We start from the raw sequence: 26,956 nt of genomic DNA on the forward strand, positions 1-26,956 counted from the left end.
CAAGACAACATTTGTGATGCAATCTCTCGGCATTTGACATGGTCTACATGCCACGGATTCAGACTTGGTCATGGCAACTTCATGCAATCTTTCGGCATTTGACACGGTCTCCACGCCACGGCTTTAGACTTGGCCGTGGCAACTTTGTGCAATCTTTCGGCGTTTGACACGCCCATGCATCACGATCAGAGGAGACCCATGGCACCATGATTCACCCAAGAACAAGAGATACAGGACTTGACACGGTCACTTGCCACGGTCTGACCAAAACCTGCTAGACCGTAAACTTCTTCTTTACCCACCAAAGCCGGGTCACTACCCGGTTTGTTCCGGGCTGACCCGGTTCATCCAAGGCTTCTATAAATAATTTTTAGACCTAATTTGGAGAGAACCTTATCCTATCTTTAGTCTCCTTTTCCTTTTTGGTGAAAGAACCACTTGTTAATACCTTGCTTTTGAGTTTAATATCGATTTCAAGAGTGTTTTCCATCTTGTTTTTATCATTTCTCATCATCAAATTACACTTCTAATCATGATTAACAACACATCTTGCAAAGGATCTAGTGTGTTGATCATGATTAGTGAGTAATCCCATATTAAGGTCTTAGATATGTAGATTAGGGTGCTTAAGTGGTAGATTAGTGAGCTTAGGGGTTAGATCATGCATATTTCATTCTCTACAACCTGTTCTTAATGCTAGATCCATACAAATCATATGTGGTCTAGATTCTGGGCATTTCATGCACCAAAAGTGTTTGATGAAATGTCTGAACCAAGGTTGTTAGAGGTTTAAGTGTTATTCATCATGGGAATGATTGTCTATATGCTTAAATGACAGATTAAACTGATTCTTAATGCTTGTTAATTCATGTTTCACTAATGATGATTAGGTTAGAAACTGTTTTAGCATAGGAGTTGATACCTTCATGAGAGGATTAACTCAATTAATGATGTTTAAGTTGAATGGATTGCATTGATCATATGATTCATTAGCTCATTAGTTTATCACTGAAGGCACCCTAATCCAGTATCATGTCTAAGACCTTTCTCATCATCATACATACATTCTCATCACTTGTCAATAGCTTAGTTCTTGTTTGATCACTTCTCAGTCATCAATCTTGTTTTAAGTTTGTAGTTGTCATTAGTCATTCAAAACCACATAGCTTAGTGTCTATCACCACATTCTTGGATTGATAACCTCTTTGTGCTACATTGACAAGGGGATTGATAGCCCTGAGACCCTCAAAAGTCTTGTCTATCAATTGGCGCCGTTGCCAAATTGTGGATTGTTTAGCATTAAGCTTTGATCTGTTCTTGAGATCAAGTGCTTTCTTTTTTGTTTTTACTGATTACTTTCAAGTTCTGTTTGTGATTTCAGGTGCATGAACACCAGGTCCAAATCAAGAAGCCTTGGTCCACCTTTCCCTCTCAAAGACAACATTAATCTTTTGGTACCAAGGAGGAGAAGGGACAGACGTGGAAGACAGATTGATCAGGCTGATATGGAAGACCAAAGAGAGCATGTGGTGGACATAGAACAACCGGTTCAGTAGCAACAGGCTCAGGGTAATGGAGCTGGTAATGGAGCTGGTAATGGAGCTGGTAATGGAGTTGGTCAAGGGTTACATCAGGGTAATGTTCATCAGGAACAGGTGCATCAACAGCAAGCTTATGTCCACCAGGGACAAGCTCCAGCTCATCAGCAGAGGCATCAGGGCAATGCACAACAAAGACAATAGGTGCACCACCAACATCAGCCCTTCCAACACCAGCAAAGGAGATATGAGCAGCCACAGGTCTATGTTGGAGAGAATGACAGGGTAAATGCTCATCAGTATGGAGCTGGAATTCAGGCACCACCTGTGCAAAACAACAACTTTGAAGTGAAGGCATCATTGTTGAATATGGTCCAGAACTCAAAGTTCCATGGATTAGCAATAGAAAATCCCTTGGAACACTTGGATCAATTTGATAAAGTGTGTGACCTGACAAACATAAATGGAGTTTCTGAAGACAGTTTCAAGCTAAGGTTATTCCCCTTCAGTCTTGGTGACAAATCTCACCAATGGGAGAAGAATCTTCCAAGAGGCTCCATTCAAACCTGGGAGCAATGCAAGCAAGCCTTTCTATCTAAGTTCTTCTCCACCTCCAGAACTGCTAAACTAAGGAATCAAATCTCTAGCTTCACTCAGCACAGCAATGAGAGTTTTGGTGAAGCATATGAGAGATTCAGGAGCTACACAAACCAATGCCCACACCATGGGTTTAGTGAAGCTTCTCTTCTCAGCACACTTTATAGAGGAGCTCTTCCCAAGATTAGAAACCAGCTGGATACTGCTTCCAATGGGAACTTTCTGGGTTAGGAGATTCATGCTGCTTTAGAGCTAGTGGAGAACTTAGCAATGAGCAATGACACTTATGGAGAAGACTATGATAGATCAAATAGATCTGAAGGTTCAAGCTCAGAACAGAGGCTCAGCAGAGAAGTTAAGGAGTTGAGGAGTGAATTGGACAAGTTGAAATTCACCACTCAAAAGCCACTGCACTTTGTAGGAGAGTACGAGGAACCTTCTCAGATCTTTGAGAACATAAGTGAAGAAGGTCTCACCCAGGAGGAGCTTAACTACATTGGGGATCAGAGGTTCCTGAGATATCAGTATGGCAATGCAAATCAGAACCTCTCTTACAGGAACCCCAATGTAGCTAACCCATAAGACCAGGTCTATCCCAATTCTCAAGCTCCAAAGAACTTTGTTCCCAAGAACAACTTTCAAGGGTCTTTCCAACCCAAGAATCAGTTTGCTCAGAATCAGGGTTTTGGTCAGCAACAGCAACCATTTCAGGGTACTGGTTTCAGTTCACAGCAACAGCAAAAGGCACCACCAGGGTTTGGTCCACCACAGTTCCGGTTCAACAACAGTTTCAGCCACCAATGGTTCAGCAGCAGCCACAGATGGGGTCAGATATGGTTGGTATTCTGAAAAAACTACTTCAGGGTCAAAGGATATATGCAAGCCAGAATGCAGCCATGCAGCAGGAAATCAGGGAAATGAAGCAAAACCAGGCATCAAGCTCAAGAAACCAAGGTCACCTACCTGGAAAACCAGAACCCAACCCCAAGGAATATGCTAAGGCCATTACACTGAGGAGTGGGAAGGAACTACCTGGTATTGAGAACAACAATGTGATCATTGAGGACAATGATCAAACTGAGGGGGAGGCAGCCTTAAAAGATGATCAAGTTGCTGAGAGACCAAGGACAGAAAGGGGTAAAGAGGTAGCAAAGGAACCTGAATCAGAAAAGGTATATCTGCCACCACCTCCATACCAACCCAAGCTCCCATTCCCAGGGAGGTTTAAGAAGCAACTTGTGGACAAGGCAAGAGCTGTATTTGAGAAGGCACTCAATGAGACACCACTCACTATGCCTCTTATTGATGCATTCCTAATGATGCCAAAGATGGGTAAGTTTTTGAAGGATGCCATTCTGAACAAGACTAAAGAACTTCAAGGCATGGTGGTGCTAAGTCCTGAATGCAGTGCTATCATTCAGAAGAAGTCAATTCCAAGAAATATAACTGATCCAGGGAGTTTCACACTGCCTTGTGCCATTGGACCTCTTCTATTCTCTGGATGTCTTTGTGATCTAGGAGCATCAGTCAGCTTGATGCCATTCTCCATAGCAAAGAAGCTGGGCTTTAGAGTCTTCAAACCTGCAAGGATCTCTCTTATCCTTGCAGATAGATCAGTTAGATTGCCCGTTGGTATGTTGGAAGATCTACCTGTCAAGATAGGTGGTTTTGAGGTTCCAACTGATTTTGTTGTGCTGGAAATGGATGAGGAACCAGTTGATCCTCTTATCTTGGGCAGGCCATTCCTGGCCACTGCAGGAGCTATTATTGATGTGAGAGGTGGGATAATAGAGCTTCAACTTGGGTCTGAGAAGCTAAAGTTTGATGTGAATGAGATGATGAAGAAACCCACCATTGAAGGTCAATGCTTTTATGTGGAGACAATGGATCAGTTGGCTGATGAGTTGCTTGAGGAACTGAACACTGAGGATCCTCTTCAAGCTACTCTAACTCAAGAACAAGGAGACAATGGGCTCTTAGCAGAAGAAAGTGAAGGGTATAAGCTGTATTTAGACAATGCTAGAGAAGTTGGTCCTGAGACAAGGTTTTTGGAACTGGAACAAAGTAGCTCTGAGGTCTTGGCTATCAAAGGAGCAGACATGAGCCAATGCAGCTTGGACAAGGATTGGAATGAGGCTGATGCACCCCCTGTTGAGCTCAAGCCTCTACCAACAGGGCTCAGGTATGCTTTCTTGGGTTTAAACTCCACATATCCAGTAATCATCAATGATAGCTTATTAGAGGATCAAAAGACTGCATTGCTTAGTGAGATAAGAAAGTTCAGGAGAGCCATAGGATATTCTTTGGCTGATATTAGAGGGATCTCTCCTGACATTTGCACCCACAGGATACACCTAGAGGACCAATCTATGTCCTCTATTGAGCATCAACGACGTCTTAACCCCAACCTTAAGGAGGTGGTTAGAAGGAGATACTCAAGCTTCTTGAGGTAGGGATAATTTACCCAATCTCTTACTCAAGATGGGTATCTCCTGTTCATGTTGTGCCCAAGAAGGGTGGTATCACAGTGGTTAAAAACGAGAAGGATGAGCTGATAGCTACTAGGACTGTCACTGGACACAAAATGTGTATAGATTAGAGAAAGCCCAATGCAGCCTCTAGGAAGGATCATTTTTCTTTGCCTTTCATTGATCAGATGTTAGAGAGGCTTGCAAACCACCCCTTCTTTTGTTTTCTTGATGGGTACTCGGGGTTCTTTCAAATCCCCATAGACCCCCGAGATCAAGAGAAAACAACATTCACTTGCCCTTATGGCACATTTGCATACAGGCGAATGCATTTTGGTCTCTGTAATGCCCCTGCCACATTTCAACGTTGCATGATGCATATATTCTCTGACATAATTGAAGAGAAGGTGGAGGTGTTCATGGATGATTTTAGTGTCTATGGCTCCTCCTTCTCGGATTGTCTCTCTAATTTGTCATAGGTCTTGGAGAGATGTGAGCAGCATAACTTGGTGCTGAATTGGGAGAAATGCCACTTCATGGTGCATGAAGGAATTGTACTTGGACATAAGATATCTGAAAAGGGCATAGAGGTTGACAGAGCAAAAGTGGAAGTAATGGTGAATCTGCAAACTCCCACTTCAGTCAAAGGGATAAGGAGTTTCCTTGGGCATGCAGGGTTTTATAGAAGATACATCAAAGATTTCTCAAGAATAGCCAGACCCTTGACAAGGCTGTTGTGTAAAGAAGTTTCATCTTTGATGCTGAATGTGAAGAGGCCTTCAAGATGATCAAAGATGCATTAGTCAGTGCATCAATTGTCCAAGCCCCAGACTGGTCTCTTCCTTTTGAGGTTATGACAGATGCATCTGATTTTGCAGTTGGAGCTGTACTTGGCCAGAGGAAGGATAAGAAGCTTCATGTCATCTACTATGCCAGTAGAACACTTGACTCTGCCCAAGAGAAGTATGCTACCACTGAGAAGGAAATGTTGGCAATAGTCTTTGCCTTTGATAAATTCACAAGCTACCTGGTGGGATCAAAAGTCATTGTATATACTGATCATGCAGCCCTCAGGTATCTGATGACCAAGAAGGATGCTAAGCCAAGACTATTGACATGGGTCCTTCTACTTCAGGAGTTTGATATGGAAGTACAAGATAAAAAGGGTATAGAGAATGGATCTGCAGACCATCTCTCTAGGTTGAGAATAGACTCTGAAGTCCCTCTTAATGACAGTCTTCCTGAGGAATCACTGATGGTACTCCATTCTTATTTGGAGTTTGAAGAAGTGGATAGCATCCAAGAAAAGAGAATGCCCTGGTTTGCTGATATTGTGAACTTTCTTGCTTGTGGAGTGGAACCACCTGAACTTGATGCTTACCACAAGAAGAAGTTCTTCAGAGATGTCCAAAGATACCATTGGGATGAGCCTTACTTGTATGTCCTGAACAAAGATCAGCTGTATAGAAGGTGTCTTGCTGAGGAGGAGATGCAACCTGTGTTGCAAGAATGTCATGGTTCAGCTTTTGGGGGTCACATGGGAGCATTCAAGACTGTGGCCAAGGTTCTTCAGAGTGGGTTTTGGTGGCCCACAATGTTCAAAGATGCTCAGCTAGTGGTTTCAGCATGTGATGCCTGTCAGAGGCATGGGAACATATCAAAGAGGAGTGAGATGCCTCAAAATCCAATTCTAGAAGTTGAAATCTTTGATTGCTGGGGAGTTGACTTCATGGGGCCTTTCATTTCATCTTATGGGAATCAGTACATAGTTGTTGCTGTGGACTATGTGTCCAAATGCGTTGAGGCCATTGCTTCCCCTACCAATGATTCCAAGGTAGTAGTGAAGTTGTTCAAGAGCATTATCTTCCCAAGATTTGGAGTACCCAGGGTTGTCATCTCTGATGGAGGATCTCATTTTGTGAACAAGACTTTGGAGGGATTGCTGAGAAAGCATGGAGTGAAACACAAGGTAGCTACTCCTTATCATCCTCAAACAAGTGGCCAGGTTGAAGTATCTAATAGACAGATTAAGGCCATTCTTGAGAGGACTGTTAGCTCAAGCAGAAAAGATTGGAGCAAAAGGCTAGATGATGCATTGTGGGCTTATAGGACTGCCTTTTAAACTCCAATTGGGACATCAACTTTCAATCTGCTATAAAGAGCTGCCACCTTCCTGTTGAGCTGGAGTACAAGGCTTTGTGGGCTGTAAAGTTGCTGAACTTTGATATCAAGACAGCTCAAGAGAAAAGGGTCATGCAACTCCATGAACTTGAAGAGATCAGGCTTGGAGCTTTTGAGAGCTCAAAGATCTATAAGGAGAAGACCAAGGCTCTGCATGACCAAAAGATTCTGAAAAGGGAGTTCAAGGATGGTGATCTAGTGTTGCTGTTCAACTCTAGGCTTAAGTTGTTTCCTGGAAAACTTAAGTCTAGATGGTCTGGTCCCTTTAAGGTTCTTGAAGTTAGGCCATATGGAGCTGTTGTGTTAGAAGGCAAGAATGGTCAAGAGTTTGTGGTAAATGGCCAAAGAATCAAGCACTACCTGCTCTCACAAAGGAAGGAGGAAGCTACATCAGTTCCCCTTCTTGATCCACCACCAGCCTGTTAAACAGGTTTCCAAAGTCAAACTTAGAGACTTTAAACAAAGTGCTCTTGGGAGACACCCCAAGCTTATCTTTTGTAAATATGCTTTTAATCTTTTGATTTCTTTCTTTTTTATGTTTTAGGATGTTTTGATGGGTTTGTTTAGTGTCTACAGGTTACAGGTTTGAGTTTGAACCCTTGGGAAGTGAATGCAAGATAAAAAGGGATGAAGGTATGGGCAAAAGCTTATGCTCGGTTTTGAGCATGGTCACCAGCCACGGTCAGATAACAAGGCGTGGCAAGCTTTTAAGCTAAGCCACGAGAGAGGAATCACTGTCTTAGGTGTGGCCGTGGCAAAAGAAGCAACCATTCGGAGTTTGCCACGGTCAAGGGACACGGGACCGCAGCAGGCCGTGGCAATACAAAGATGAAGGAACCAATGTTCGGGTTTAGACACGGCCAGATGACACGGAACTGAAGTTGGCAGTGGCAAAACAGGCTTGGAAAGACAAGGGTTCGGGTTTTGACACGGTCGGAAGACACGGGTAAAAGGACCTGGCCGTGGCAAAGAAAAGAATGAACGACCGAGGTTTGGTGCTTGCCACGATGAGTTTGCCACGGGAAGAACACTTGGCCGTGGCACAGGTTGGAAAAGGAGATTGCCACGGTGAAAAGACACAGAACGCTCCAGGCCGCGGTAAAGAAAGCACATATGTTTGGCGTCTGACACGGTCACGTGCCACGGTCAACGATGGCGAGGCAAAATTTTTTGAAAATCTTGACCGTACGGACGTTGACCGGTCAAAGACGCGCCATACAGCTGTTCCCCACCTGGTCTTCTTCTTCACACGAGTTTGCCCCCTTTCTCTCCATTTCTTGAACTTTAAACACTCATATCTCTCTCATTCTTGAACCAAATTGAGAAATTCCAACTGCATTGAACTCGTAATCCTGTCTAGTTTCTTGCTGCACATTCATTTTTCACTCGAAACTTGAAGATTCCAAGGGACTTTAGTCTGTTAAAACTCACCTTTTCCATGTCTTAATGTACTGTTCATGAACAAGAAACACTTGGAATCGATTTTAATAGGCCTCTTGATAACTTGGAATCATTTTGTGAATGTTGTGCACGTAGAATGGGTAGGAAATGCATGGATCTTGCTTGAGAATGACCTGTTCTTGGAATTTTTGAGAAATTCTTGAAATTCATCAAGTATTTCGATTTTTTTTAGAAATTGTGTTTCAAGCTGAACTCTTTGTGTGCATTGCTTCTTGCCATTGCTTTGAGTTTATTGAGTTTTTAACCAGCTTAAGACACATTCTCTTCTAGTGAAATCGATCTGTACCACACCTGAACTTGGTGAATTTTTGGAAAACTTTTGTCGTTCTCTTGCTTTGGTGCTCACAGCTGTTTGAGAAAATGCAGGATGGGAGGAACGAAAAGAACGGCGGCCATGGAGAAATCGAAAAAAGAGAAAGCTGGAGCTTCAGAGGATCAGATTATACCTTTTGGGCATAAATTTTTCAAGAAACAGAAGAAACAGAGAAAGCCAAAGAATCCAGCTGAGAAGAAAGCAAAGAATGTGGCTGCACCAAAGAAAACCAAGGCTTCCACTTCAAGGAGTTCTGGTAAAGAACTGGTGCTTGTTGGAGCTGTTCAAAGGAAAGGAAAAGAGGTGGCTGTTGCTGAGGATGAAGAAGAAACAGAGAGTGATCCTGAAGTAGCATTGCAGCCGGTTAAGAAAGCAAAGACAAAACCAGAACCTAAGGACAAAGAACCAAGTTTTGATGACTACTTTGCTATGTTCAAGGATGTAAAGGTGCTGCAAACCAAGTTCCCTGATATGGAGCTGCTGAAAAAGATGGGGCTTCTTGAAGAGGTTCAGCTCATTTTTAACCACATGGGATTTGGTGGAGTCTTTGAGATGAAAGATGTGGCTCATGATGGAGTAACACAAGAGTTCCTTGCATCCCTTGAAGTTTGTGGATATGGCCCAAGAGATCAGAGGATCATGGAGGGAAATGGTCTTGGGCATATAGAGTTCACAATCAATGGTACACAATACCATGTGAGCTTCAAGGAATTAGATGAGATCTTTGCCTTCTCAAGACCTACACAGGATGAGACATTGAAGTTCACATACCCTGATCACATGATTACTGACCTGTGGGATACAATTGCTTTTGGGAGCTTCAGAGGAAGAAGATGCAAGAGTTCATGGATAAGAAACCCAGCCATCCGCTATGCTCACAAAGTGCTTTGCCAAATGTTCTTTACCAAGCACAATGATGGTGTGGTGCATCTAGCTGACATGGAACTTCTGGGTATGGGTCTACATCCTCTCATCAGTCATTTGAAGAGCAAGAGAGAATTTCATCTCCCACACTACATCCCTACTGGTGGTGCATTCTTGGCACGCCATATGCTGATATACAAAGACATTGCTTGGAATGAGGGTAAAAGGCAGAAGCTCACTAAGTTGCACAATGGATGGTAGTGACAAAGATTCTGAAAGCAAGAGGTTTTGTCTTTGATGATGTTAAGGTCAAGCCTGAGTTGATTGATGAAGCAACCCTCACCAAGGTTGGGTTTGTAACAAAAAGCAATGGTGAAAACTTCTTGTACACCTTCAAGCTCTTACAAAATGAGAAGGTCCAAGTGCTGTTGCCACACCCAGCCATCACCACTCTCTCAGAAAGGCACAATGTCTCCTTTATTGTTCTAAAGGATCAGCTCTACCACCCAGCCATTCACCCTCCAATTCGCAAATGCAAGAGGGCAGCAGGATCCAAGGGTAAAGAACCAATTGAAGAGCAGAGCACAGCTAGGACTGCCGGTTGTGAGAATGAGGAGCCAAGAGATTTTGAAAGAAGGATGGGAGCAGGCCGGTACCATTTTGATCCTTACTTTTGGGGTGAACCTGAGTATCACACAAAGAATCTGTATTCAAGAGTCAACAGCCTTCAGAAATGGTGCAAATGGCAAGAAAAAACGATCCACAAGCTAGTTGACTGTGTTAGGCAACTAAAGAAGAAGGTGAAGAAACTCACAGCTCCAGCCACCTCACCCAAACAAGATACAAGAGAAGAGGTGGGAGAAAGCTCAGCAGCCCATGACCTCATGCTCCCACCAGGAAAAGAAGACTGGATCAACCCAGCCACAGCGTTCCTACCAGACTCACCTGAGAGCAGCCCACCTAGATACTCAACTCCATCCTGTTCAACCTCCAACCCATCCCACTACCTGGAATTAGACCTCAGCGATTGAGGTAAACACTCCAAACTCTGTACATATGCATGTAGACTTTCTTTTCTCTTTTGCATTTTACTTGTTTGCCTTGCTTTCACTCCTTTCTCATGCTTTTATAACACAAGGGATTGTGTTATTTAAGTGTGGGGGAGGAGTTTCATCTTTTACTAATCATGTTTTCTCTGTTCTTATTTTATACTTTGAGTCTTGAGTCACATTCTAGTTGCATATTCATGTAGTCTCATCTAAGTGCATATAAAAACAAAAAAAATGGAAAAATCAGAAAACTTTTCACAAAAAATGATCATGTAGTTGAATTCTCATTTTTAAGATTGAGTCTAGATTGCATGTTCATGTAGGTTGCATCTTGCAGGGAGTAATGATAGGTTTTCTAGAGAGTACATCACTTTGAGAACTTGAACTGAATATGCTTGTTGATCTTTTTCTATGCTTGCAATGTCTGAAATGATCTGAATCTGAGAAGCAAGTTTGAATTGAACTCAACTCTAATTAAGTGGGAACCTTGAACTTGACTTGAAAATATCTGGTGATGCATTGTTTGAAAAAGCTTGTGGATACCGATATACATACTTGAGCTAGAACCATTGTTTTTACCGCCCTTTTTTCCTTAGCTCAAGTAGCTGAATCCGCATCATGGATCAGTTCCCTCACCTTGAACCCATCCTTCTTTCAAGCCAATGTTTGTGTGTGAATTGAAAGGCCACCTTGGATCAAACTTAGCAGAAAGTGTTAGGTTTAGAGCGACAAGGGCAGGTCTCATTGAGTGATGTGTTCCAACATCAAGGAACTGAGAGTGTTGGCAAGGAATAAGTGTGGGGGAAAAGACTTGTTGGTGAGTGGAAAAAGGTGAGATGAGTGGAAAAGAGAGAGTGGAAATAGCTAGGGGAATGAAAGAAAAAGAAATCAGTCTTGGAGTTTTGAGTTAAATAAAGTGAGCTCTAGTGTCTTGAAAAGAAAGAGTCTAGCCTCTAAGTAAACGGAAAAGAAAAGAAGCCAAAGAGCTCAAATGTTTTGAAAAGAAAGAAAAAAAAGGCTAGAGGTGCAAAAGAAAAAGGAGCTGTGTAAAGTTTGAACTCCAAGACTTGAGAGTGAAAGTGAAAAGTAGGTCCCCTAGTGAGAGGAAGATAAGTATGAAAAGCGAGGTTCTTGAGAGAATGAGCAAGTGAGAAAGCTTTGAGTAGAGGGTGGGGTGTGATGAGTCTTTGCCCTTGTATGCATAGGTTGCTTTTTACCTTTAGCATTCTGCCAAAGTTTGATCATTCATAGAGAGATCCCTTTGCTGCATTAAACCCGCTTGAACACTAATGAGATCATTTTAATCTCATAGCCTCTCCCTAGCCAAGCCAGCTTGCTTAAACATTGCATCATTAGATTCACCTGATAAAAACTTAATGAATGTGAAAGAGTTGAGAGAGAGAAGAACTTGTGGAGATTCCTTGTTGAGTTGATAAATATCTGAGTATGGCTTTGCATTGCATAATTGAGCATGAACTTGAATTTTCACTGTGATCACTTCTCTTATTAAGGAATATGAACTCCCAATGCATCCAACCTCTTTCTCTCATTTGCTCTTTTTGCTTGAGGACAAGCAAAGGACAAGTGTGGGGGAGTTGATATGTTCATAATTTACATCATTTAGGTTGTATATTTCATTCCAATCATATCTTATTCCATGCGTTTTAGGTCCTTAGAGTTTGTTTTAGGACTTAGGAGTTGCATTAGGTCCCAATGAGTCTTTGCATGTTTGAAGTGTTTATCAGGTGCATTTGGAGCTATTTGGAGTTGAAAAGATGAATCCAGGAAGAGAAATGGTGATCAAGGCTTGAAAGATGGTGAAAATGGATTTTGGAGTTTCTCGGCCATTCTCGCGTACCGCAGGAAGGTTTTTCTCGGCCATTCGCATGTACCGCGGGTGGATTTCTTGGCCAAAACGCGTACCGGCTAGTTAAATTTCTCGGCCAAAATTCTGGGCGCAGACACATTTCCGAAATCACCTTCACCAAAGTTGAAGATGTCTGAGTCCTCTATCCTCTGAAACTGGACTCACACCATTCGGACCGGTACCCTAGATGTTATGCTTCCCTGAACGCGAAGTGGTCCGAGGAGCCCTGAATGTTGCGAGATTGATGACCCTCATTAAGGCCTTGAAATTATGCTAAGGCAAAGATGGCACTTGATTGCAGTTCTTCGGGGTTTGATCATGATTAGTGAGTAATTCCATATTAAGGTCTAAGATATGTAGATTAAGGTGCTTAAGTGGTAGATTAGTGAGCTTAGGGGTTAGAACTTAGATCATGCATATTTCATTCTCTACAACCTGTTCTTAATGCTAGATCCATACAAATCATATGTGGTCTAGATTCTGGGCATTTCATGCACCAAAAGTGTTTGATGAAATGCCTGAACCAAGGTTGTTAGAGGTTTAAGTGTTATTCATCACGGGAATGATTGTCTATATGCTTAAATGACAGATTAAACTGATTCTTAATGCTTGTTAATTCATGTTTCACTAATGATGATTAGGTTAGAAACTTTTTTAGCATAGGAGTTGATACCTTCATGAGAGGATTAACTCAATTAATGATGTTTAAGTTGAATGGATTGCATTGATCATATGATTCATTAGCTCATTAGTTTATCACTGAAGGCACCCTAATCCACTATCATGTCTAAGACCTTTCTCATCATCATACATACATTCTCATCACTTGTCATTAGCTTAGTTCTTGTTTGATCACTTCTCAGTCATTAATCTTGTTTTAACTTTGTAGTTGTCATTAGTCATTCAAAACCACACTTGTTTGCTTGAATTGAGAAACTGATCACATAGCTTAGTGTCTATCACCACATTCTTGGATTGATAACCTCTTTGTGCTACATTGACAAGGGGATTGATAGCCCTAAGACCCTCAAAAGTCTTGTCTATCATTTATAGCAAGAACAGTAAGATCGAAAGAAGGTTTTTATTGCTGTGAAAGTGTTTAGTCTTTATTGCTTAGAGTCATGGAAAGTTACATAATGAATGTTTTACAGAGCCTATGAACTGCCTAGCCGAGAATCTCGATTTTTTGAAATATTTCCATATCGCCTTGCGCGACCACCATCTTAACATTTCGCCTAGGGTTTTTGCATGAGCTTCACCCTCCACGGCTAGGCCTTCTAGCCATCAAACATCAATCAGCTCGGCCCACACGTCTTGCGATGCAGCTCACCCTCCATTTTCTTTTCAGCTCGGTTCACTTGCTCTTTCCCGCGGCTCGGCCCAACTCACACCTCAATAGGGCTCGACCCACTTGCTCTTTCTTGCGGCTCAGCCCAACTTGCACCTCAACAGGGCTTGGCCCATGAAAAAGGAAGCCCAGCTCGGATCAGACATAGCTAGACATAATATCTCAAACACTTAGTCTTTTTAGAGTTTGTAAAATTGTTGAGGGTGGAAACCGACCCCAACAGTTAGTCCCCCCAGCTCGTTAGCTTTGAAGACAAAGATGAAGAGGTCTGTTACAAGTTTAGCCATCAATCCGAGCCGTTACAAAGCAGCTCGTGCTTAAGTGCTGCTGAACCGTAAAGAAACTGCAATGTTTTTGAGGATCACTGGTTTCATGTTTCTTTTGTTGTTTCTTTGTTTGTTTTTATATTGGCCGATACGCTCTCATGAGGGACTGTGACGAGGTATTTTGAATGAGTTAAAGGGAGAGGCGTTTTGCTTGACAATACCGAGCCGTTCTTAATGACGAGGTGCTCATAGTGCTGCAGTGCGCAGATGCCTAGGCGACAAGGCGAGATAGTGCCTAGACGATGAGGCGAGGTAATGCCTAGGCGAGGAGGAAAGATGATGCCTAGGCGACGTGGCAAGATGGCAAAAGGCAAGATGATGTTTAGGCGACGAGCCGAGATAATTTCTAGGCAACGAGCCGACATAATGCCTAAGCGGCAAGGCGAGGTAATGCCTAAGCGACAAGGCGAGGTTATGCCTAAGAGACAAGGCGAGGTTATGCCTAAGCGACAAGGCGAGGTTATGCCTAAGCGACAAGCCAATGATGGCTACACGATGATAAAGGATAACGCCTAGCCGACGAGCCGATGTGATGGCTAGGCGACAAGGCAAGAGTGTGCTTAGCTGACGAGCCGAGATGATGGCTACGATAAGCAAAGAGGATGCCCAGGCAACGAGGCAAGATAATGCCTAGGCGACGAGCCGATATGGCTACGTGACGATACAAGATGACGCCTAGCCGACGAGGCAAGATGATGTCTAGGCAAAATGGCAAGATGAAGGCGACGAGGCAAGATGATGCCTAGGCGACGAGCCGTGATAATGCCTAGGCGACAAGGCAGGTGATGCCTAGGCGATGAGCTAATGATGGAAAGCATGATAGCCGAGCTGAACTAGGGATGCCATGGCCTTCTCTCTTGGGTAAGCCGTATCGAGCAACAACGACGAGGCATTTTCGTTTAGATGATTTCGAGCCGTGTTTAATGATAAGGATGAGGCGTTTTTGCTTAGACGACGCCAAGCCATGTTCAGTGATAACGACGAGGCGTTTTTGTTTAACTTACGGTGAGCCGTGTTTAATAATGACGACGAGGCATTTTCGCTTAGCTGACGCCGAGCCGTGTTTAATGATAACAATGAGGCATTTTTGCCGAGTCGTGTATAATGATAACGACTAGGCGTTTCCATTAGATGATGCCGAGCCATGTTTAATGATAACGACGAGGTGTTTTCATTAGATGCCGAGCCGTGCTTGATGATAACGACGAGGTGATTTCGCCGAGTCATGTATAATGATAACGACGAGGTGTTTTCATTAGACAATGTCGAGCCGTATTTAATGATAACGACAAGGCATTTTCATTAGATGATGCCGACCCGTGTATAACGACGAGGCATTTTGTTTTTTACTAACCAGAGATGATTTCGAGACGTTCGTTGAGATTAATCCTTTCTATCTCTGAGAGAGGTCCTCATTTAGGTGGGCTGTTTTATATTGTTTTGAGAAAGGATCTCCGACTTACACCGAACCATTTGTCAAGTAAGTGACGTATTTTGTAGGCCATGTTCTCTTTGAGAGACTGATCGTTCGTGAGGAAGAATCAGGCGTTGCAGCCAAAGTGTTTAGCTTGAGCCTGTTTTTTTCTTGCCGAGGCGTTAGGCCAGGGTTTCTCATTGTCGAGGCAAAAGTTCAAGAGGATATAGTGTTCTCTTTGGAATATGACTATAGACCGGCGTTCCCGAGAGGGTGAGTGTGTTTTGCCGGGTTTTAAGAGTTCACTTCGGTTTTAGAGAAAGCGATGTAGTCTCGAATTATAGTCTCGTGTGCGATAGTGACCTGTGACGACCGATACGTTTTTGGTCTGAAATTTGTATAGAGCGCTTAATTTTTATCCATAGAGGATGTAACTTGCACCCTCGTCCTAGGAAAGGTAGTCAAAGTCTGTTTAGAGAACTTTGTGTTTGTTGTCTCGTTGTGGCCAGCAATGAGACGAGGTGTTCGGTGTTTGGATACCGAAATAAAATGGTAAAGAGCAAGAATTTTGCCAAAGCAATGCGAGATCAAAAAAAGCAATTTGTAAGACAAGTAAAAGTCTAGCCGAAGTAAAACAAGTGAATAAGAGAATAGCCAAAGTGAAAACAAGTGAATGAAAAACTAGCCGAGGTGAAAATAAACCTAGAGATAGCTGGCTCGACGAGCTAAAAATTTTAAAAATGGTATAAGTATAAATGTATACGTACCCACTCCCCCCTTTTAGGAAGGGGGGGGGACAGCTGAAGCAGTCAAAAGACGGGCTGCCTACGTACCCTTTGCAGCGATCAAGCCGTCCCGTAGTTCATGTTATTCGTGGTGTATCTTTAGTGATAGTATTTCTTCAGATCCGGAGTTAAAATCGACCTCCGGATTGCTGCTTTTGTCGCTTCGTACTGCTCGTCTAAATTCTTCATTTCTTCCTCATTCACAACAAAGTTCGATGATCGATGCAGAGTGTCTTGAATTGTTTGCGGTGTGTTCAGCATCATCTCCCGTCGAAACTCTGATTTTTACCACAGGGATCGCTTTAGGGCTTCAATGGTGGCCTTATCACTTATTCCTTCTACTTTTGACACAACAGCTTTGAACCTTGCCATGTAATCCCAAAGCGGTTCGTTAGGTCCTTGAGATAACATCCATAGATCGGCGTCGGAGGTGCCTCGGTCCATAAACATCGGGTACTGCTTCAAGAACAAGGCGGAGAGGTGCTGGAAGCTGTTGATTGAATTACATGCTTGCCTTGAGAACCATTCTAGTGCGGCCCCTTTGAGATGCTCTACGAACAGCACACAATAACCGGCGTCTTTTTCTTGATCGGTTAGATTGGCAGAGTTCCTCGTCAAGGCTCGTCCCATTGCTATGCGGAACGCCGTGATGTGAGCTTTCAGGTCGGTGGTTCCTTCATAGAAAGGGATCCTGACTTTCCGGGGCTCAGTGATCTTAGCCTCCGTGATCCTCGTCGTAAACGGAGTCCTCTGGGTTTCTTCAAGCTTCTGATCGATCTATGGCACGGCGTTTATTGTGTATGCACCTGGGATTTCACGGCGCGAATTTCTGCAACTGTCCGAGCCATGGAGGCTCGAAGCTCTTCCATCTCTTGGGTCTGCACGCGGTCATTTTCCTAGGTGGGCGAGGTCTCTCCTGGTCTTCTCTCCTCGGGTCGTCTTTGTACTCCGTCTGCTCAACCCATTGGAGGTTCTCTTCTTCTTCTGTTGGATCCTTATCGCAAGTCGGGTTAGTGACTCCATCAGTTTGGATGCCATTAAGCGCCGAGGCGAGCTCTTCTTGACTTATCCCCCGAGCGGAGCCGTTTTGCTGCGAGTTTCTGGTACCGTCGCTCTGCTGGGCGTCCACGTCGATCATGTCGTTTTCCTCCTCATCACTTCGCCGTCCTGAGTTCCAACGAAATGGGGGCTGCTCGGTCATGTTGACTCGGGTTGCTCCTGGAGTTTGTTCGTCGAGGGGACAAAACATTGGTGGAGCCATGGGATTTCTTGTGCCGCTACCGGATACTCCTGCAGGCGTCGAGAAGTCGAAGCGTCTCCTGACTAAATCTGTCAGATTGAAGATCCTGGCTCTCCAATTCGGTTACTGTCTTTCAGCCGTTATTGCATCGAGTCTCTCTGCGATCGCCTCGGTTCTCTTGTCATGCTCCTCGATCTTCCTCATCAGGGTGGACAGCATGCTCCTCATCGTTTTGCGCGGCCGCCGCCTTAACATTTTGCCTAGGGTTTTTGCACGAGCTTCACTCTCCTCGGCAAGGCCTTCTAGCCATCGAACATCAATCAACTCGGCACACACGTCTTGCGATGCAGCTCGCCCTCCATTTTCTTTTCAGCTCGGCCCACTTTTTCTTTCCTGCAGCTCGGCCCAACTCACACCTTAACAGGGCTCGGCCTACTTGCTCTTTCTCGCGGCTCGGACCAACTTGCACCTCAACAGGGCTTGGCCCATTAAAAAGGAAGTCCAGCTCGGATCAGACATAACTAGACATAATATCTCAAACATTTAGTCTTTTTAGATGTGGATAAATTTATTGATGGAAACCGACCCCAACAGCTGATACCATATTGTGAATAATAAAAAAAAGGACAGAGGAAATTGTTATGTCTCTTATAGATTAAGTTAAACTTTAAATATAAATAAAGGGAAAATAGTCTAAACCTGCTTTAATAGTGGATTTGGTAATGGACATCCACATATTCATAACAATTTATTTATTTTTGTTTAGTATTTTTAGCTTTCAGATTATGAATTAGTTTTAGTTTTTTCAGAAAATTTTTATTAACTTTTGCTTTTATAATAAATCTCTATTTTTTATTTTTTATTTTTATCAGAAATTTTACCAGGATTATAAATCGCTTATAAATATTTTATTTTCTTGTTGATATTATATGGCAAAATTTGATTGGAATTTTTTAAAATTTTATATTAGAATCTTATTGATTTACTTGAAATATATCACGAGAACAAATTGTAACTTTGAAAGATCCGGTTTAATAAGATGGACTAGGTTAAAAAAATAACTGGGCTTAATAATAATTTAAGTCCAACAATTTGTGTATTTAATGATTCTGAGATGTATTTAGGGTTTGAGTGTAGAGACACCAACACCCAACAAAAAGCAACCTTTAAGGCAGAGAAACCACGGTACTTTTTAGGAGCACGACTATTGATGTATTGATTATTGTTTTCTTCAAAATCATAAGGTTTGTCTATGTTCGGTATTTCCAAAACTATTTCAATACATGTTTACGAAACTGTTGCTCATAAACTTTTATTTCAGAATTCATTGATAATAAGCGAATCGTAGCATATATATATTTTTAGCCACAACTTATTCTCTATGTTAATCTTGTTTTAGGATTAGCCATCCAATCGAGTTTGTATATGAACTCTATACTATGTTAAAGTTTATGATTTCGTATTTTAAAATTAATTGCCAATGTATTGATATTAATCGCCTCCTTCATATGACCTATATCTCAATTTACTGTTGATATGCATTATATATAAAAATATATCTTAGTTAGTATGAAACTATTAATAGATAAATATATAAGTTGTCAAAAATAAAGATATATATATATATATATATCTCTATTAAATAAATTTAAAATACTCTCGGACGTTTAAACAGAAAATATTTATTAAGAAATAAATATTAGATCTTAACAATATTCGGTGTATCAAATCAGTTGTGATCGACCATATAAGTTTACCTTTATTTTCGACTTTACTAATTAACCATCTTTTAAATGATGAGGTAAATCATTGCAAAATAAGTTTTTTTTTTTTAAATCTTCCTAGGTGTTATGGTTTGTGTCTCTGTATTTTTGATGTGTCCTTATAAATAACTGCCGGTTTCATAATTTTCTGGAAAATAGACAATTCAATTCCGGACGGCACATCGCTAATGATGTACAAAAGTGAGGTAGATTCTCTCTCTATATATATATCTGAAGATTCTCTTGCGTATTGATAGGGTTAATGCAAGCTCTTTTAATTTCATCTTGTCTCTCTTGGCTTTTTAAACTGAAGAACTACGGAATAGGTTATTCTATTCGATATTTTTTTAAACGTAGTTCTGGACCTTTGACTCATAGTCTTCCATTTTAAAGAATAACACTCCGTCCCAAAAGGAATTTGACCCCGGGGTACAAGGGATTCAACCCCTTGCACTACCACCACACATTTGGTCACTCTGTCAGATTTGTTGCGAGTGTTCTCTTGCGAGTGTTCTTTTTTAGAAATCAATTTAATCCATTCGTTAAATTTTAAGTTGATTTTTCTCTGTTTATTACTAAATGTTTTGTTTGTCTTTGAATATTAGATTACAATATATCTGTCCGACCTCATAGAATTGCATATTTAAATGTTTTGGTTTGATTGGTTACTTATGATCGAGTAAAGTTATAATTATTATTGTGTATTGGAAATGGTAATCGATAATATTATTGATGAAGTATCGACACAATATATACAAGAGGTGAGGTCAATATACAACGGTAAGAATATTAAGTGAAGAGTGATTATAGGAGATGATTGGGATATGACGAGATATGGAGAATATGTGTTTCCATATTTTATCACACCCCCTCAAGACGCACGGCCAGGTGAGAGTCCGATCTTGACAGCAAGTGTTTGGAAGCGAGCGCGGGAGAGCGGCTTTGTGAGAACATCAGCTAACTGATCCGCAGAAGTGACATGAGTTACCCGCAGCTGGCCCGATTGAACAAACTGTCGGACAAAATGGTAGTCTAAAGCGATATGCTTCATCCTTAAATGGAAAACAGGGTTTGCCGCCAAATATGTAGCTCCGATGTTGTCACAATAAATGACTGGAGTGGAGGTGACATTGATGCCCAATTCGGAGAGGAGAGACGAAATCCAGCAAACTTCAGCAGTGGTAGACGCGACAGAGCGGTACTCAGCCTCAGTAGAAGAGCGGGAGACACCGGTTTGTTTCTTCGAGGACCAAGCAATGGGATGACTTCCGAGGTAAACAATATAAGCACTTGTGGATGTGTAGTCGTCTTTGTTTCCCGCCCAATCAGCATCGGTAAAGGCATGGAGGTCTGGTTTGTTGTTTGCGCGTAGGTGGATGCCGTGAGACATAGTACCAGAGAGATAGTGAAGGATTCTCTTTACGGCTGTCCAATGTTCAGTGGTCGGGCGATGCATGAACTGAGATAGTTTGTTGACAGCGAACGAAATATCTGGCCTGGTGAGGGAGAGATATTGAAGACTTCCCACTATGGTGCGGTATTCTGTTGCATCATCTAAGGCGTTCCCGGAGAGAAGAGTGAGCGATGAGTTTGCTTCCATTGGCGTGGATACGTGTTTTGCATTGGTCATGTTGGCCTTGTGCAATAAATCTGCAATATACCGATGCTGTGTTAGGTGTACACCATCTTTGTACGAGTTACCTCAATACCTAAAAAATAAGATAAATCGCCTAAATCTTTAAGAGAGAAGCGTTGAGAAAGGGAAGCGATAAACCGGGAAATATGAGAGGAACTGTTGCCCGTGATGATGATGTCATCGACATAAACAAGCATGTAGAGAAGAATATCGTTCTGCTTATATATGAACAGGGAGGCATCGGCAACTGAGTTGGTGAAGCCGGATTGAAGGAGAAACGTGCGGAGCTCATTGTACCAAGCTCTCGGAGCTTGTTTAAGACCATAGATGGCTTTATGGAGTTTGCAGATGGCTTGCGGATTGTCTTTGTCCTGGAAACCAGGCGGTTGGGTCATATAAACTTCATCTTGAAGATGTCCTTGAAGAAAGGCATTGTTGACGTCAAGTTGTCGCAACGACCAATTCCGGGAAACGGCTGTGCTTAGCACAATACGAATAGTGGCTGGCTTGACGACTGGGCTAAATGTGTCTTCGTAATCAATTCCAGGGCGTTGGTTATAGCCTTTGGCAACGAGGCGGGCCTTGTATCTGTCAATGGTCCCATCAGCCAATCATTTGATTGTAAACACCCACCTGCAACCGACAACATTAGATGCATTAGTAAAACGAACAAGATCCCAAGTATGATTTCTAATATGTGAATTGATCTCATCACTCATGGCTTTACGCCACCGAGGATCCTTTAGAGCCTCAGCTACGGTTTTAGGGATAGTCTCAGAGGTTTGCGAGATAGTGGTGTGTAAGTTGAGCCGTTGAACTGGTTTGCAGAGACGGTTGCTTGTGCGTGTTGGAGCTGGCTGTGGAGGCGGAGCAACTGCTTGTGGCTGAACCGGAGATGGAGCCGTCGCAGGAGATTGAGAAGGTGAGGGAGTCTCTCGTGAAGAAGTGGACGTGGAAGACGACGACAGTTCTGAACCTGAAACAGAGGAAGAAGAAATCAAAGGCATTAAAGCAGGGGAGCTCTGTTCTGGTGAGGGCGGTGCAGCGGCAGAAGGTACTTGATGAGTGGACTGTGGGATGACTTGAACTAAGGGATAAGAGGGTACAGCTTCAGGTTCATCGGAGATATCCGAGATCTCAATTGGAGAATTCACAGAAAAAGGAAAAACACTTTCGTGAAAAACGACGTGACGCGACGTATAAATTCGAGAAGTCGCTCTATCTAGACAAAGATAAGCACTTTGAGAGATGGAGTACCCAAGAAAGACACATGGTGTCGATCGATCATCCAACTTATGAGATGCATAAGGTCTCAACCAGGGAAAGCATAAGCATCCGAAAACACGCAATTTTTGATAATTTGGAGGATGACTATATAAGATTTGAAAAGGGGTTTTAAAATCCAAAGTTGGTGTAGGCATACGGTTTATAAGATAAACAGCCGCACCAAAGGCATATGTCCAATAAGACTTTGGCATAGATGCATGAGAAATAAGTGCTAAACCCGTCTCAACTATATGTCGATGACGTCTCTCTGCAATACCATTATGTTCAGGTGTGTGAGGTGGGCTGGTCATATGTGAAATACCGTGACTAGAGAAGAAATGGCGAAGGCCAATGTATTCACCCCCATTGTCGGTATAGAGAGTTTTTAACATGGATTGAAATCGATTTTCAACCAAATTTTTGAACGTAAGAAAAACATTGTGAACTTGTGATTTTTGTTTCAAGGGATACAACCAAGTGTATCTAGTAAAATGATCAACAAAAATAACATAGTACTTAAAACCGTCGATAGAAAGAAGTGGTGATGTCCAAACATCTGAAAATACGATATCAAGAGGTTGAGAAGATAATAAAGTAGATTTTGAAAAAGGCAACTTGTGCATTTTATTAATAGAACACGCAGAGCATGGCTGAGCCAGCAAAACATTTGAAGAAACTGGTAAATGAAATTGAGAAACAAGTTTTTGAAGAATAGAAAAAGCAGGGTGTCCTAAGCGAGAATGCCAATCTGATAAGCTAGCTTTAACAGTAGAGGCAAAAGTGAGAGATGGTGGTTTGGAGGATGGTAATTTGGGCCACTCATAAGTACCGTCCTTAGGCTTGCCTTCCAGACAAAGAGCTCCCGTTTTTAAATCCCTGACCTGAAAATATGTTGGTGTAAAGGTAACAGCAACACCATTAGTTTTACATAGTTGAAAAACAGAGATGAGATTTTTATCAAGAGAGGGCACACATAAAACATTATTTAGATGAAAAGGACGTGTGTAAGAGGGAAAAGAGAAAGAACCAGAGTGCGTAATTGGTAATGCGGAGCCATCACCAAGAAGCACATCATCACCACCACCATAGGGACTGTGAGCCAAAAGATTGTTTAAATCCGACGTCATATGGTGTGATGCACCAGAGTCCACAAGCCAGGTTGAAGAGTCAGAGAGCATCGCAGCATTTGCACGAGGCTGCCATGGCTGGAACTGTGGTGGTGGTTGCCACGGAAGCTGCTGTGGGTAGTGTTGTTGCCACGATGGAACAGAGGAGGAGCTTTTGATCATGCGAAATTCAGGGCAAAATTTGGCACTATGACCTTGTACACCACACGCCTGACATCTTCCTTTGTATGGCTTGGAGAACCGATTTTGGTTGGTGTTGGTGTGACCATAGGCAGAAGGTTGAGAAGCAGAGGTAGTATTAGAATTCTGATTGTAGTTTGTTGGACGGTGCTGTTGACGAGGACGAGCATCAGTGGCATTAGCCACAACCGGACCAACAGAAGGAGGCTGATTGCAGAGAATCATTGCTTCATGGTTCACCAGACGCTCATACAACTCACTGTATGAGATCGGATTGTCTCGTCCATTAATGGCGTCAATCTCGGGCTTGTATTCCTCACTAAGTCCAGCAAGAATATCTTCAATAAAGTCTTCCTGATCCATAGTCTTGCCAAGGAGTACCAGATCATCATATTTTGCTTTCATGGTACGAAGATACTCACTGATTGTTTTGGTGCCTTTAACGGTGGTTCTTGATCTGGAACCGGAGTTGACGGAGATGACCACGAGAGGGGTTGCCAAACGCTGTGGCAAGACTATCCCAAACCTCCTTAGTTATCGTTTCCGTGGAGACTAACGGTTGGACCGATTGTGAAATCGTACCAATGATGGCGCTGTATAAGAGACGGTCTTGACGTCGCCACGGAGCGTATTGGGGATTTGGTGTAGAGACGCCATTAACGATTGTCGTCGGCGGAGGAGCATCAGCAGAACCGTCAATAAACTGGTGAAGTTCATGACCCTCGAGTAAGGCACGAACTTGGCGACACCACATCAGATAATTCTGATTTGTGAGTTTTTGAACACTCGACATGTTCACCGACAGAAGCGTACTTTGTGGATCCTCTGTGTTGAACACAGACGTACGCTCAGCAGTTGAGTCAGAAGCCATTGATGGCAAGAAAAAGTTGCAGAGAAAAGAGAAGAACAAGAGAAGGAGAGGTATGTGTCGATAAAGAAGAAGGAGAGATAGAGAAGAGAAGCGGCGAAAGAGAAAACAGGAGAAGAGGAATAGGTTTAATCTATTGTGGCTCTGATACCATATTAGAAATGGTAATCGATAATATTATTGATGAAGTATCGACACAATATATACAAGAGGTGAGGTCAATATACAACGGTAAGAATATTAAGTGAAGAGTGATTATAGGAGATGATTGGGATATGACGAGATATGGAGAATATGTGTTTCCATATTTTATCATTGTGGATGATGGAAACATTGTGATTTTGATGCGATTTGTTGGAAAAATTTCCATAGAATCAGTTCAGTCACTTGTTTCTTATTTCGTTATCGAGCTTTTTAGATAGGGTTAGTTGGATTTGATTCCACTCTTTACCAGCCAAGACATTGTCTCAGTCGCTCTGATGGTTATCTCTATCTCTTGCCAGAGCAAAAGGACACGGGGACAGCCCTGGAGTGATGGTGCAGCCTCTACAGGTCCTACAAAGTCTTTAGAGAATTTGAATGATTCAAGTTTTGAGAAGAAACGCCAAAAAATGAAATCTTGTCTTCCATCCTCACATCCCTGCTTTGCTTCACAAGAAACTGCTTATTCTTCAAACCCACCAAATCGTAAAGATGTTAGTGTGATGACTCACAACTATGTAGCCCCTAAAGTTGGTAGCTTGAAGACTCTCAAATATGTAGCCCCCAAAGATGTTAGTGTGAAGGTTCTCAAAGATGTTGCCCTTGGCTCAACCAAAACTGGACCATTTATCCCAATTGGTCCTGGTTTCCGGGCTAAACTTCCGATTTGGATAGCCACTACCAAGAAGGGAAAATTTTATGGTAGTCCCGGAGATTCTGACACTCTTAGATGGTTGGGAACTGGTATGTGGCCAACATACAGCCTAAAAAAGAAAGCTCACTACAAAAAAGTCGGCGAAGGAAGATCTGACTCTTGTTCTTGTGCTTCTCCAAGATCAACCAATTGCGTAAACCAACACATTAAAGAAGCACATGAGCTTTTAGAAAAAGAAATTGACCGTGCATTCTATACTTGGAAGTTTGATCAAATGGGTGAAGTAGGATCAAAATCATGGAACTCCAAAGAAGAGCAAAGGTTTGAAGCTCTTCTGAAAAATAATCCTTTGTCAAATAGTCTAGGATTTTGGAAATATGCTTCCAAGGCTTTCCCAGGGAAAAGTGAGAAGGATCTCCTTAGTTACTATTATAATGTTTTTCTCATCAACCGTATGAGATTTCTTGCTAGCTCTTCTAATGACCACATCGATAGCGATGATGACCACAATGGCTACTTCTTAGTGAGATAAAGATATTTTCGATAATTGTAACCATTGCAGATATTACTCTGGACTACTGAAGGTAATTTACTCCTATGTTCTACTAGTAACTCTAGTATCCAGGTTCTTGATAGATAGTAATTCAAGAACATGTTAGTTTTCCTCCTTAAGCATTTCTGTCATGAGATTTTACAAAAACAGATCTTTATAGGGCATAACCACCTTTCCAAACGTGTTTTTCTCAAATAATAAATACATTATTTTTCAAGAATCATGGAGAGATATGTTTTGAATTGAATATTTTGAATTTGAAACCTTTATATTCTTAGATATTTGGAGGATATTAGGACTTAATGTCTAGGAATAGATTTTTTAGTCTGGATATCTCTCTGTATAAACTAACAAAACGACGTAGTTTTGTTATTTTTTAAAATTGGATAATATGCAAAACTGATATGTTAATGGCCAAAAGAATGTTTTTTTTTCTCCTAATTTAGTGTGCTTTAAGAAAAAGAAAAAAGAGAGCTTAAGGTTAGTTAGAAATGGATGTGGTGACTTTTGGAATTATAGTCGGACTTATCATTCTCTTCTTCTGCACCATCTGCTTTATCACCATTGAAGCCACTTGCAAACGCCGCTCTTCATCTAGCTAACATATATATCTTTTTTTTTTTTAATTGAACCATCTTTCTAGCTCTGCTTGCTTTATTCCTTTTTCTAGATTCTAGCATTCCTATAATTAACTCCAGAGAATCAAATGGAGTGGCGGATAGGATAGCTAAGGAGACCTTTTCTTTTGTGGATAGCGTCCGATTCTATAGTCCCAAGTTGGGTTTCTCAATACACTAAACCAAAGATTGCTCAGACCTAATCATCATTAGAGATACAATGAAAGATTTCCATTAGAAATTATATCCCAATATACCATATATGCTCAAACAACATTTCCATGAGAAATGCCTAAAATCTGGGTTTATGTAATTCTCAGAAACCCATCAGTAAAATTAGCTAAGCAAAAAGAAGATGCATAAATCTATCCCTAAACAACCTTAATCAAACCCCTAAGCACCCTAACCTACATATCTAGAACCCTAATGAGGTGACTATTCACTAATTATATTTAACTCTCTATTTCCTTTGCAAGAAGAGAAGTTAAACATGATTAGATGATGAAGAGATGTAAGAGATAGAATGATAGTGATGGATTTATGATTAAGCTCTCAAGAACTCTTTTGGATTAAGCAAGGAAAGGAGATTTCTCTCACAAAAGTATATCTTAACACAAAAGAGGCAAAAAATTAAGAGAA

General features: G+C 41.9%; 1 protein-coding gene and 1 non-coding gene across 2 annotated transcripts; one reads left to right on the forward strand and one right to left on the reverse strand.

Moving 5' to 3' along the window:
* Positions 1-2,162: 2,162 nt before the first annotated feature.
* On the reverse strand, positions 2,163-2,269 carry LOC112085585. The gene has a single exon (XR_002898887.1). It is a non-coding gene; the product is annotated as a small nucleolar RNA R71 (small nucleolar RNA).
* Positions 2,270-24,770: 22,501 nt separating this feature from the next.
* LOC18014297 (AT-rich interactive domain-containing protein 1) lies at positions 24,771-25,679 on the forward strand. The gene has a single exon (XM_024154549.1). It carries the CDS (start codon positions 24,771-24,773, stop codon positions 25,677-25,679), a length of 909 nt encoding a protein of 302 aa, XP_024010317.1.
* The last annotated feature ends 1,277 nt before the right edge of the window (positions 25,680-26,956 follow it).

The sequence above is a fragment of the Eutrema salsugineum genome, unplaced genomic scaffold (assembly GCF_000478725.1).
Source record: "Eutrema salsugineum unplaced genomic scaffold, Eutsalg1_0 scaffold_3, whole genome shotgun sequence".
NCBI lineage: Eukaryota > Viridiplantae > Streptophyta > Magnoliopsida > Brassicales > Brassicaceae > Eutrema > Eutrema salsugineum.